This window comes from Osmerus eperlanus, chromosome 20 (genome assembly GCF_963692335.1).
Source record: "Osmerus eperlanus chromosome 20, fOsmEpe2.1, whole genome shotgun sequence".
NCBI classification, from domain to species: Eukaryota; Metazoa; Chordata; class Actinopteri; order Osmeriformes; family Osmeridae; genus Osmerus; species Osmerus eperlanus.
Genome location: NC_085037.1, coordinates 12,980,632 through 12,994,107, shown reverse-complemented (window position 1 = coordinate 12,994,107; position 13,476 = coordinate 12,980,632). Strand labels below are relative to the sequence as shown.

The following is a 13,476-nucleotide window of genomic DNA, read 5'->3' as shown; positions in this document are numbered from 1 at the left end:
GTGAAAGTAATTTAATGGCCAAATAATCTGAGTGACAGTGTCACCTGCACAAGTAACTGCTAAAGAAGAGGCTCTGGTCAACAACATAGCAGCCACAGGAAAACATTTATATATAGAAAAGCTAATTAAAAGAGTTTCCAGCTAATAAGAGACTGCGGCTCTCAGCTGGTCCGCTCTTCACATCAAACACGGATCTCCATGCTCCACGCTTGAACAGACGGCTGTTTGGCAGGAAACAGGAAGTCCGGCGCCCCGCTTACCGTCCCCGGTTTTAATCACGGCTCTCGTTCTCTCTGTCGGTCAAGGGCAACGTCGTGAGGAGGGGGGGGGAACTCGCTTCAGCGTCCAAAGAGCCTCCGTCTGTCCTCCCTCGGGAGAGGATGACGGAGGGAAGCAGCTCTGTTTCAGAAGGTGTGATGAAACACACAGGACAGAGAGAGGAAGGCAGGCCGCTCCAAGCCTTCACCCTCCTGATGAACAAACACATGAACTTCCCGTGGCTACCAGTGAACACACGGTGCTTCAAAAACACGGACAGCTATTTTTGGACATGCAAGTTGTGGAGGAACGTAATAAGCTCAGTGATTAGAGCCCTTGACTGGAGATGAAGGGGTCTGGTTGATGTTGGTTCGTATTTCCCCCCTCTCCCGTACTATAAAGGCATCTGCTGAAGCTATACATCACGTTTCTCAACATGACCACGGTGTTAGACGGCCTCGACTAGGCTCGTTATACACCCAACCAAAACGAAGACAAAACCTACGTAATTCGCCATGGCGATGGAAAGGTTAGCAAAGCTGGATTTACGTTTTGGCCCATCCTAACATGACGCGACCAGCGCTGTTATAACTCTTGATGTCTGGCGCTGGTTAGCGGCAGAGCTACACCGTGACCTGGCTGTTAATCTCCCCGGAGACAGTTGACACGGCAATGTCAAGCAGGGCATTCTGACAATACCGCCTCGCCTTTAGCACAGCTGTGTGTGTGTGTAGACGGGTGTGTGTATGTTTGTAAGACGGGTGTTACTGGCGAGTGTGTGGTGTAGGAATGTGTGCGTGTGAATGTGTGTAAACTCTCTGAGTTTACAGAAAGAGTGTAAATTAGGACTATCCTGCCATAGCTAAACCACAGCCTGCCAGAACATTCTCTGACAGGCTGTCTGGAGAAGGCCTCTGAGGGTGAGATTCATGATTGTTGACACTCGGAGAATGAGTGATGAGAGTCAGAAACCTCTGCCGTGTCCGGGACAACCCCTGCACCGTAGCTACCATATGTGCCTGTACACCAGCCTGTTGCCAGGCAACCAGGGTGGGGTGGCAGGGGGCAGTGGAGACTAGTGGGTCTGATAAGAGGCAGAGCCAGATGGGGGGTGGGGGGGTGCGTGTGTGTGTGTGTGTGTGTGTGTGTGTGTGTGTGTGTGTGTGTGTGTGTGTGTGTGTGTGTGAGAGAGCGTGAATGAGAACCCTGTGAAATGGTAGATGCACTCTGTGCTGCCTATACATCCTATCAATGGATCTTAGACAGGGAGAGAGCTGAGAGGGACGTTCAGGCGTGTATTGGGAGGGGGGCAGGGGGCGAGGGGGGCGGTCTAGCTATAAATGGATCTTGAGTTCCTTTATTTAGCTAATTCATTAAATTTTTTTGATGAAATCTCAGTGCTTTTCCACAACCAAAACTGCAGGGGACTTTCAAACACACACACAAGCTAGTCAGCAATCTGCAAATCTGCAGCGCCAGCGAATCCCTGCACTGGAGACTCCTCTATCACGAGCCCAGCTCACCGAAGAGAACCAGGGCCTTCTGGAACTCCTCCAGCATTCTGGAACTCCTCCAGCATTCACCTTCAGTGTTCTGGAACATCTTCAACAACGTGTTTAGCGCTATTCTTCTCCTTAAGCTCATAGCTCATCAGGAAAACACTTATAAGCTAACCAAAACGTTCTGCTCAGGAACATGCAGAGAGAGCCAGCGGTTCACACCATCCTCGTGTGTCCTGATGTAGAAACATGGCAGCCTGGAGAATCATCTTCCTACAGAACCTGCAGGGCAGAGAATCTGAGGAGACCAGCACAAACGCAGTCTCTCTCATAAAACTGTGATGAAGACTCAAAAAAAGATATGTAATATGTAATATGATAAATAATAAATAATTTAAAGTCGGTTGGCGTGCCTGGGGTATTTTTCATGGCACAATCTCAAAGGCGTCATGAATACCGTGACTTTTATCTGACCCCAAACCGACACAATGTGCATCTGAACCCAATGCATCCACCAGCCCAATACTCTCAGGAAAACCATCTAAGAGACAGAATATCCTGAGAGTAAGCATCTCTTCATACAACAACACCCTGTAAAAAAGGTCTAAAAAGACCTTTTAAAACACGCTAATTGTTAGGCATTAGCTAACATGCGAGGACTAGCATGACAACAACGCTCACTAATAACCAGCAGCAGGAACCTGAGGAGTGCCTCAGAGGGAGCTGGACCGCATCAGAAACTGCAGAATAATCCCAGGCTGTTGTTGTTCCTCCATGTTGTTTATTGACACCGCTATGAAGAGAACGCAAACACGAAGCCCGTTTCCGTGGCGAGGAGGAGAGCCGAGGGTCAGGCCATTGGCCTCCTCGCTGAGACCGACACGCTCACAGAACTGGAATCGCTTTTGTTTGGGCTGTGGAGAGCTTGTTCGGGTGGGGGTGACTCCCTACAGGGGGGGGTTCAGGGGGGGGGGGGGGGCACCACTTGTGTGGAAAGGCTCTAGGCTTGTTCTCTCTCTCCAGGATGTCACAATGGGGGGCCGATCCATCTCGTCAACAACACTGCTCTTCATAAACCTCTCACAGCGTCGCGTTTCACAATACCCAGGAAGACAAACACTACAGGATCAAATAATCACATTCAGCTCGCAAACAAATGATCTAATAAGGCCGAGGTGAACTGTGTGGAGATGTGGAGCGAAGGCCAGATGTGTGAGATCTGCTGTATCTGGCCCGGGGGGGGGGGGGGGGGGTTTAGGGTGACCCAGGACTAAACAAGAGGGTTAACACTGTCCTCCCACAACAAGCGCCTGGAACGCACCAGGATACAGAGCCTGACTGCAAGGCTCCGTATCTCACCATCACTGACCCAGCCTGGCTCACCATCACTGACCCAGCCTGGCTCACCATCACTGACCCAGCCTGGCTCACCATCACTGACCCAGCCTGGCTCACCATCACTGACCCAGCCTGGCTCACCATCACTGACCCAGCCTGGCTCACCATCTCTAACGCACGTCTCTACCGGAGGGGGACATTTTAGCTGTTGTTGTTGTCGTTTTAGAGAGACGGAGGGGGGGGGGGGGGGGGGGGGGAGAGGAGGTTAGAGTAGGGTAAAGGTTCCAATGACGATGGTTTCATGTAAAATTCATAAGGAGTGTCGCAATAGGATGTGACCTCTCTGCTGTATCCAACGGGCCCCTTGAATTGAATATGCACGTCCTGGTGCAGAGTTCACTGAGCCTATGGTCCAGCCTCTATTTTATGATGGAGGAGGGGAGAAGAGCAGAGTAGAGTACAATAGAGTCCTCATTAAGTATTCATCATATTGGGGGTCAGATGGCTGAGCGGTTAGGGAGTCGGGCTATTAATCAGAAGGTTGTTGGTTCGAATCCCGGCTGTGCAAAATGACGTTGTGTCCTTGGGCATGGCACTTCACCCTACTTGCCTCGGGGGGAATGTCCCTGTACTTACTGTAAGTCACTCTGGATAAGAGTGTCTGCTAAATGTTTTCAACCTTTCCAAAAAAACATAGAAACTTTCTTTTCACACACAGTGAAAGGAGAGGAGAGGGGAGAGGAGGAGAGAACAGAGAAGCCTAAAACGGATGAGAGTAAAGCAGAGCACAAGAGTACCGTACAGTCCTCATCAAATACTCATCAATGATGCAAAGTGGGGGGGGGGTTTCAACCTTTCGAAACTTTCTTTTGGGGGAAACTTTTTTGTAAAAATATTTTTTCAACCTTTCAAAAAAAAAAAAACTCTCTTCACACACAGTTAAAGGAGAAGAAAGGATATTTTGTATCTTTTTTTTAAATATATATTTTCTACCTTTCTACTTCTCTTTTTACAACCTTTCACAACTTTGTCTTTCAACACCATGGCTGCTGATTGCTGGGTGATAGAGGAGGTTCCTGTACAGGAGATAAACACTGACCTCTAGAACTTCCTGTACAGGAGATAAACACTGACCTCTAGAACTTCCTGTACAGGAGATACACACTGACCTCCAGAACTTCCTGTACAGGAGATACACACTGACCTCCAGAACTTCCTGTACAGGAGATACACACTGACCTCCAGAACTTCCTGTACAGGAGATACACACTGACCTCCAGAACTTCCTGTACAGGAGATACACACTGACCTCTAGAGCTTCCTGTACAGGAGATACACACTGACCTCCAAAGCTTCCTGTCATGGAGACAGACAGCACCAGGACACAACACTCATAAACTAACACTGTGTCCAGCCTATTCCAACATGACACTTCTCATCAATCCACACTTTGGAAGCTGTGTGTGTGTCAGTGGACTTGAGTGTTTCTGTGTGAGTGTGTGTGAATGTGTGTGCTCTCCTCACCGTACACAGGTCCTTGTACTGCATCTTCTGGAACTTGGTGTCAGCGTTGCCAGCGCAGAGCTCCACGTACCCCAGCACCACCTGGAACACCATGTTGTGGATGGCCTGGGTGAAGTGCATGTGCAGCTGGTCCATGGCAGTCTGGGGAGCAAGCACAGCGGGCAGCTTAGCGGTTAGAGCATCTGACAGCCTATCAGGAGGTCGCAGGTTCGAATCCCTCCCTCTGTATGTGGCTTTGGATGCAAGTGGCCGCTGAATTAACATGTTACAACACATCATGTCAGAGTGCTTCTATTGAGAGAGGAGAGCTTCAGTGAGCGAGGGAGTGAGGATCAAGATGACTTTGAGAGTCTTTCAGCTGCGAACACTGGAGGTCACCGCTTGTCCACTTAAGGAGGGAACACAACTGGGTTACCATGTCTGAGTCAGAGACAGCAAACAAGATATGTGTGTGTGTGTGAGAAAGTGCACAGAAAAGAAAACGGTGCATGACTCAGGGAGTGAGAGGGAGGGAGAGAGAGGGAGTGAGAGGGAGTGAGAGAGAGGGAGAGAGAGGGAGAGAGAGGGAGAGAGAGGGAGAGAGAGGGAGAGAGAGGGAGAGAGAGGGAGAGAGAGGGAGAGAGAGGGAGAGAGAGGGAGAGAGAGAGAGGGAGAGAGAGAGAGGGAGAGAGAGGGAGAGAGTCCAGTACCGGGTGATTGTAAAGAACCGTTCCTTAATGGACCGACTTCTCCCGTCTTTCCCCGAGGACTGTTTTGATCTGATGTGACTCATCGCCAGCGGCGACAGGTTGACGCAGCCATAACAACCCACAGGATGTTCAGACAGCCAATCACGGTCCAGTCCACAGGGTAACAACATGACCATAGTCATCCTCAGACTGTACGAGGGAATGTGTGTTGGAGGAGTGTGTTAGCTGAGATGTTGTTACTTTGCAGACTCAATATCAGACTCCTTGACAGAACAAGGACACATTCTCTCTCTCTCTCAATTCAAATCAATACAAAAATGCTTTATTGGCATTAATAAGTCAGCATTATTGCCAAAGCCATGAGTATGTGAGATCAAAACGTGAAATGTTAATATGTGACTCTCTCTCTCTGCACGCCAGCAACCCCAGAGAGGGAGGACAGTCTTATACCAGATCACTGATGACTCATCTTAACCGTAAAACGTGATTCAACACACAGGAGGTCATTATAATAATAATTCATTTTTTATAGCGCTTTTCTAAATACCCAAAGTCGCTTTACAAGTGTGAAGACAAGCACAAGACAACAGTAAAATATAAAGACAAAGGATTGAACAAAACAGAACATTATAAAGAAAAACTAACATATAAGTCTACGCAACAGGTACAGCCATGCTGTACAACACACACACCCTGAAAGACAGAGGGAGGGAGGGGGATGCAGTCAGAGGGAAAAGGGAGGATGGGGCAGGGGAGAGGAGGTAGAACAAAACAAATGCCAACAGGAGGATGGGATTTACCGATGACTCATATATATATACACATACACACACAAACACACCCCTCACCTGAGTCTTGCCCAGGAGTGTGTATGCCAGCTGGACCTTGGTGTAGTGAGCCACATCGAAGTTCTTGCAGGTCTTCGACAGAGCCACGTCCAGCTGTTCCTGGGGGGAGGAGGGAGGGAGAGGGGGAGGAGGGAGGAGAGAGGGATTAGTAAAGGGATTTACAGACAGGAGTATGTCCACGGTTCGCTGCTTGTGAGCACGTGTGTGTGTGTGTGTGTGTGTGTGTGTGGGAGAGGGTCATTGGGGTAGAGGACAATGAGGAGAGGGGAGCTAGGGGAAAGAAGAAAATATACAGAAATGTATGTGGCTATGTCAAAGAGAGAGACACATGGAGAGAGGGAGTGAGAGAAAGAGAGAGACATGCACATAAAGAGGGATGGAGAGAGTGACGGAGAGACAGAGGGAGAGAGACAGAGGGAAGAGGTGTGAAGGTGGAGAGAGCAGGCACGTGAACACACCTGCGGGGTCGCCGTGACAACACCATTTGGGAGTGAGTCTGTGTGATTGTTTCAGCACCCAGACCTGCCCTTCCTCTATGAATAGAGGAGGGGTGGTGGAGGAGGAGGAGGAGGAGGGGTATACATGCAAGGCTCCCTGAACTACACCCACTGTCAGAGTAGTGGAGCACAGCAGGGCTCACCATCACACCACTGCAGGGGAGTGTGTGTGTGTGTGTGTGTGTGTGTGTGTAGGCATGTGTGGTGTGTGTGTGCAAGCTTTCATGAGCATGTGTCCACAGACATTTACTTAAAACAAGGGGCGCTTGCTCACAGCCACGAGTGTGTATCTGCCTCTGTGACTGTGTGTGTGTGACCATATCATTGCACGCGTGTGTGTGAGAGTGTGTGTGTGTGTGTTTGTGTGTGTGCAACCCTAACCAAGACAGGAACAGATAATGAACCTACTGATGCATGATTGTTGGGGGGGGGAATTGCTCTGCATGCCATTTACCACCCAGCTCTCCATCAGCAGTCTAGATGAAACACGCTAGCGCTAATAATCCCATCCTGCCCGAGCTGAAGGCAGGATGGATGTGTGACCATGGGGAGGGAGCTGTCCAAATATCAAGACAAAAATGAATTCTCTTATTTTGGGGGAGTCCGCTTCTAAACGACAGATAGGAACAGTTGTAAACACCATTCACGGGTCGCGGTCTTCACAAACAGAGGTTTTTTTATTAATAAAAAGGTGAACTAACCTCGATTTGCTCCAGGGTGTCTTGGAGTTTGGAGTTCAACTCACTGGGGGGAGAGAAAAGGAAAGCACATGGTTGAGTTTTATTTTCCCCACTGATGAAAAATGAAAAAATAAATACACAACTGTATTTCTCTAGACCTTCCTGCGCCAGCAGTACAGTACTACAGGGAATGCACACTAGCCTGGGTGACCTGCCTGGCAGGTGGTGGTTACAGCCAGACCATCCTGTCTGTAGGTTAGTACAATGCTACGGCTCTTAGACTTGACTCGTTTCTCAGACTTTGTAAGCGAAAATTAATGGTTCATATTTAGATTTCAAATCCAGTCAGTGACAGAGCCTAATTAGGCCCTTCATCAAAGAGCTGAAACAGAAAGTACAATTGGCTCAGGGCGAGGAGGAGAGAGGGAGGGAAGGAGGGAAAGAAGGGGAGAGGGAGAGAGGGAGAGAGGGAGAGGGGGAGAGGGGGAGGTTGAGAGGGGGAGAGAGGGAGGGATAAAGAAAGTAATGTTTTTCTTCCTCTGCGTTGGTCCCTGGCGTGGCGATCTAGAACGGCGAGCAAACCCAAACTGACAGGCAGGGGGAACTTCCTGTCTCTCTTTCTCTCCCTCCCCCCCATGTCTTTCAATCTCCTTCCCTCTCTCTTTCCATCCCTCTCTCTCTCTATGTCGGGGGGAGCCCCCCTATATGATCACACAGAATGGTTAAATAAGGAAGGGGGGGGGGGGGAATAAAGTCAATTAAAAAGCTGTTCCTTGCAGGCATGGAGAGAACATGTGGGGAAGGGAGGGGGGAGAGGAAACGAGGAGGAGGGGGGAAACGTGGGTTTCCTTTTTCAATTAACTGCAGGTGTTAACTGGGCAGAGCTCCAGGGGAGAGCCCAGACAGGCAGACAGGCAGACAGGCAGGCAGACAGGTAGACAGGCAGGGACTTAGTGACACATGGATAACAGGAGGGGGGGAGGGTTGACATGGTGAGCTGTTTCTATTAGAACAAGGAGTTATGAATGGGAGGAGAAAAAGAGAGAGGGGGAGAGAGAGCTAGAGAGAGGAGGGGGAGAGAGAGAAAGAGTGAGTGAGTGAGAGAGAGAGAGAGAGAGGAGATGGAGAGAGAGGAGAGGCTAGGAGCAGAGGATTCTGGGAACACAGCCGTGAGCACAGGAGGCTCCTTCCTGACGTCATCGTCCCCCAACACACACACACACGCACGCACACACCCCAAACCCATCTCCGTGAAGGATATGTGTACTCAGGGTTTCTTGAGTTTCATCAGTGGACCCTCTCTCACAACATCTCAAGGGGATGATAGGATGGGATGATGGCAGGGGCGGGATGATAGGGTGGGATGATGGCAGAGGTGGGATGACTGACTGTACTGCTATCAGCAATGAAGAAGGAAGAGAGAGAGAGCGAGAGAGCGAGAGAGAGAGAGAGATGGAGGGAGAGAGAGATAAACCGACAGCAAATGAGATGGAGAGAGTGAATCAGACAAAAAGGAGAGAGTGAGGAGAGAAAAGGGAGACCAGAGACGTCTGGAGGCTCGTTCAGATGGGCTTTTCTCTTCATATACATAATGAACTCGTTGACAAAACGACTGCTCTTTTCCACAAATGAGAAGCTCGTATCAACCACATAAATCCTGCCTCTCTCACTACTTCAACCCCGCTGTGCTCGAGGGGGTGTGAACTGTGTGTGTGTGTGTGTGTTTGTGCATGTATGTGAGTGTGTGCATCATGTGTGTGTGTGTGTTTGATGTAATTTGATGTTTGCTGTTCATCATCTCCGTTGGGCTACAAACAAGTGAAAGAGTAATTGTTTGTACACGCTTGTGTGTGTGTGTGTGTGTGTGTGTGTGTGGGGGGGGTTCTTACACAGTAACTAACTTCAACACACTATGTCCTTTTGAGCACGTAATTGAAAACCCACCCTCCGACACGCACGCACGCACACACAGCTGAAAAGTCTGCTTTGATACTGGAAACAAAAAGCCATTAACTAAGTAAATAACTGGTTATGGTTTTTTTACACACATCCACTGACCTCTCTCCCTCTCTCTGTCATCCCCCTCTTTATCTCATCCTCTCTTTCTTCCTCTCTCCATCACCCCCTTGGGCAGGGGTGGGAGACAAAAAAAGAGAGGGAGAGAGAGAGACCCTGTGCGTTTGTCATGCCAGTCACCTAGACTTGGCAGGCATCATACCCTCCAGAGGTAGCAGGCAGGCTACTGTCTGCCGAGGCCCCAGGCAAGGCTCTGCGTGTGGGGGACGGGACCTGCCAGACTCCTGCAGCTTCTGGGGGCTGGAGCCTGACCTGGCCAGAGCCCCCTGTCTCTGATCCTCTGGTCAGGACAGTGGTGTCACACCCCCTGTGAGGTTGTGTGTGACTGTGTGTGTGTGTGTGTGTGTGAGCTGTGGGCAGATAAGTAGGGAGAGAAACAGGAGGAGAGGAGAGCTGGCAAAGAGAGAGAAAGAGAGGTAGAGAGGTAGAAATAGTGAGAAAGAGTGAGAGCTAGAGAGAGACCAGAGCTTAAACACACAAACATTTGGAGTGCTTTTCAGTCGCAACACACACACATACTGTACACACATACACACACAAACACACCAGGTCTAATTATATAATGGCAGGCCATTTAAACAGGTCTGTGGAGTAATGATCAGCCATGCCCACAACCACAGTGTATCCTCTTAAGACCCAGGTCTGATCTGACTGTGCTGTGGTGAGCTGATAACTAATGATGTCAAAGAGAGAGGGAGGAGAGCACGAGAGAGAGAGACACACATAGAGACAGAGAGAGAGAGAGAGAGAGACAGAGAGAGAGAGAGAGAGAGAGAGAGACACAGAGAGAGAGAGAGAGAGAGAGAGAGAGAGAGAGAGAGAGAGAGAGAGAGAGAGACACAGAGAGAGAGAGAGAGAGAGAGAGAGAGAGAGAGAGACACAGAGAGAGAGAGAGAGAGAGAGAGGAGAGAGAGAGAGAGAGAGAGAGACGCACACAGAGAGAGACGCACGCACACAGAGAGAGACGCACACAGAGAGAGACGCACACAGAGAGAGACGCACACACAGAGAGAGACGCACACAGAGAGAGACTACAGAGAGAGACGCACACAGAGAGAGACACACACAGAGAGAGACACACACAGAGAGAGACACAGAGAGAGAGAGACACACACAGAGAGAGACGCACACAGAGAGAGACGCACACAGAGAGAGACGCACACAGAGAGAGACGCACACAGAGAGAGACGCACACAGAGAGAGACGCACACAGAGAGAGACGCACACAGAGAGAGACGCACACAGAGAGAGACGCACACAGAGAAAGACGCACACAGAGAGAGACGCACACAGAGAGAGACGCACACAGAGAGAGACGCACACAGAGAGAGACGCACACACAGAAAGAGACACACACAGAAAGAGACACACACAGAAAGAGACACACACAGAGAGAGACACACACAGAGAGAGACACACACAGAGAGAGACACACACAGAGAGAGACTCACACAGAGAGAGACACACACAGAGAGAGACACACAGAGAGAGACACACACAGAGAGAGACGCACACAGAGAGAGACGCACACAGAGAGAGACGCACACAGAGAGAGACGCACACAGAGAGAGACGCACACAGAGAGAGACGCACACAGAGAGAGACGCACACAGAGAGAGACACACACAGAGAGAGACACACAGAGAGAGACGCACACAGAGAGAGACGCACACAGAGAGAGACGCACACAGAGAGAGACGCACACAGAGAGAGACGCACACAGAGAGAGACGCACACAGAGAGAGACGCACACAGAGAGAGACGCACACAGAGAGAGACGCACACAGAGAGAGACGCACACAGAGAGAGACGCACACAGAGAGAGACGCACACAGAGAGAGACGCACACACAGAAAGAGACACACACAGAAAGAGACACACACAGAAAGAGACACACACAGAGAGAGACACACACAGAGAGAGACACACACAGAGAGAGACACACACAGAGAGAGACACACACAGAGAGAGACTCACACAGAGAGAGACACACACACACAGGAGGGAGCTCCCAGACAGGTGTACCTGATGCAGCTGTAGTGTTTGAAGGTGCTGGCAGCCTTCTGGCACTCCAGACACAGGTGGATGGCTCCAGGATAGTCCTCCTCCTGGAGAGAGAGTCAGAGTATGTTGCTTCAGAGCCCAGGAGCATCTCCCCTGAACCAGGCTGCAGGAGCAGCCGTCCTGAACCAGGCTGCAGGAGCAGCCGTCCTGAACCAGGCTGCAGGAGCATCTCCCCTGAACCAGGCTGCAGGAGCAGCCGTCCTGAACCAGGCTGCAGGAGCAGCCGTCCTGAACCAGGCTGCAGGAGCATCTCCCCTGAACCAGGCTGCAGGAGCAGCCGTCCTGAACCAGGCTGCAGGAGCATCTCCCCTGAACCAGGCTGCAGGAGCAGCCGTCCTGAACCAGGCTGCAGGAGCAGCCGTCCTGAACCAGGCTGCAGGAGCATCTCCCCTGAACCAGGCTGCAGGAGCAGCCGTCCTGAGCAGGAGCAGATCTTCACCCTCCACATCATCTAGCTCCTGGAACTCTACCACTACTGGCGTCCTCCAGCGGTTTGATGAGTGACCTTTACAGTACAGCTGTGTGTGTGAGAGTGTGTGTGTGAGAGTGTGTGTGTGAGTGTGTGTGTGTGTCTTACCTCCAGCATCTCGCTGAGTCTTACGTCTGTCCTTTGCTGTCAAGGTGAGGAGGAGAGAGGTTACGTTACCCACGGTTAACGGTAAACAGTTTCCTACAGTCAAAAGTGTGTGTGTGTGTGTGTGTTTGCATTGTGTATGCTGTGTGTACCAGAGTCTTGATGGTCCTGAGGGACTTGAGCAGGCCAGTCAGTAGCTGTCGTCTCCTCTGATTGGCCAGCAGCCCAGACTGGCCTCAGTGAAGCCCTCCTTGGCAGAGCTCAGCTGCCTGGAAACAGGAAGTGACATCACCACCTTGTCAGCACTCCGTGATCAGTTTGGTCCTCCAGTCAGAGGATGTGTGGGGTGTGTGTGTGTGTGGAGGGTGTGTGTGTGTGTGTGTTTGTGTAAAAAGGTGTGTGTGTGTGTGGGGGGGGGGGGTCTGTGTGTACGTGTGTGAAGGGGTGTGTGTGTGGAGGGGTGTGTGTATGGTGGTCATACCTCCTGGCGTTGGTGCAGATCACTGCTGCCAGCTGCAGGTTCGTCTGCAGAGATGTCACCTCTCCAGCTCCTAACAGACAACAGTGTTACACCGTGTCTCACGCACACACACACACACACACACTGCACTCACTACAACATACCCACTCACACAAACCACAATATACATCCACACAAACAGTCACGTACAAGATGACCATCTTATATAGCCAGCATTACAAAACAGGGAGAAGAGATGATAGTGAAGATTTGCTTCCTGTCATTCTATTTCTCGTCCCTCCCTCCCTCTCCCCCTCTCCCCCCTCTCCCCCTCTCCCCTCTCCCCTCCCTCGTCCTCCCCAGCTGTCGGAGCCTCAGGAAGGTAAAACTCGTCTCTGTCCTCGACCGGCAGCGTCCGGAGAAAAGAGCCAGTGTTCGCAGAGCAACCGGCACAACAATTGAGGCGTTCTTGAAAAGACAACTGTTTGGCCAGGAGATACGAGGTGGAAATTGAGAGGCAGATAAGGGAGGGGGGCAGGGGGGCAGGGAGGAGAAGGGCAAGGGGGTGGGTGGTGCCCACGGCGAGTGCTCACAAATGATCTCTTTCTGCTGCGGCCGTGAGAGGATCTCCCCTCCTGATCTGGGGAGTCGTAGAACATGCCAAACACAAACACCGGCTCTGTTGCGGCCGGGTTTGATGTGGCGGTGTCTGGATCATCGGATTTATCCGAGGAAAGAGGGCGCTTCTGTAAGACTGGCATCTGACATGATCTCACTGGATAACCAGGCTTGCTGACAGCAAAGGATATTCTCTGAGAATGTGCTGGAGCTTTGACCTCAGTTAGGTTAGACTTCTCTCCATCTCTCAGACCTCTACACTGGTTGTCAGAAAAACCAGAGCAGGCTGTTACAGGGGTGTTTCTAGGCTGTTACAGGGGTGTTTCTAGGCTGTTACAGGGGTGTTTCTGA

General features: G+C 50.7%; 1 protein-coding gene across 1 annotated transcript in view; it reads right to left on the bottom strand.

Annotated features, from left to right (window-relative positions):
• The window catches only part of vps50 (VPS50 EARP/GARPII complex subunit), a 55,809-nt gene extending 42,541 nt beyond the window's left edge, over positions 1–13,268 (bottom strand). The window contains 9 exon segments of the mRNA XM_062446100.1: positions 4,620–4,760; positions 6,157–6,255; positions 7,355–7,397; positions 11,435–11,517; positions 12,051–12,086; positions 12,200–12,276; positions 12,279–12,316; positions 12,529–12,598; positions 13,088–13,268. Coding sequence (XP_062302084.1) covers positions 4,620–4,760; positions 6,157–6,255; positions 7,355–7,397; positions 11,435–11,517; positions 12,051–12,086; positions 12,200–12,276; positions 12,279–12,316; positions 12,529–12,598; positions 13,088–13,268 — 768 coding nt within the window.
• Between the last annotated feature and the right edge of the window lie 208 nt (positions 13,269–13,476).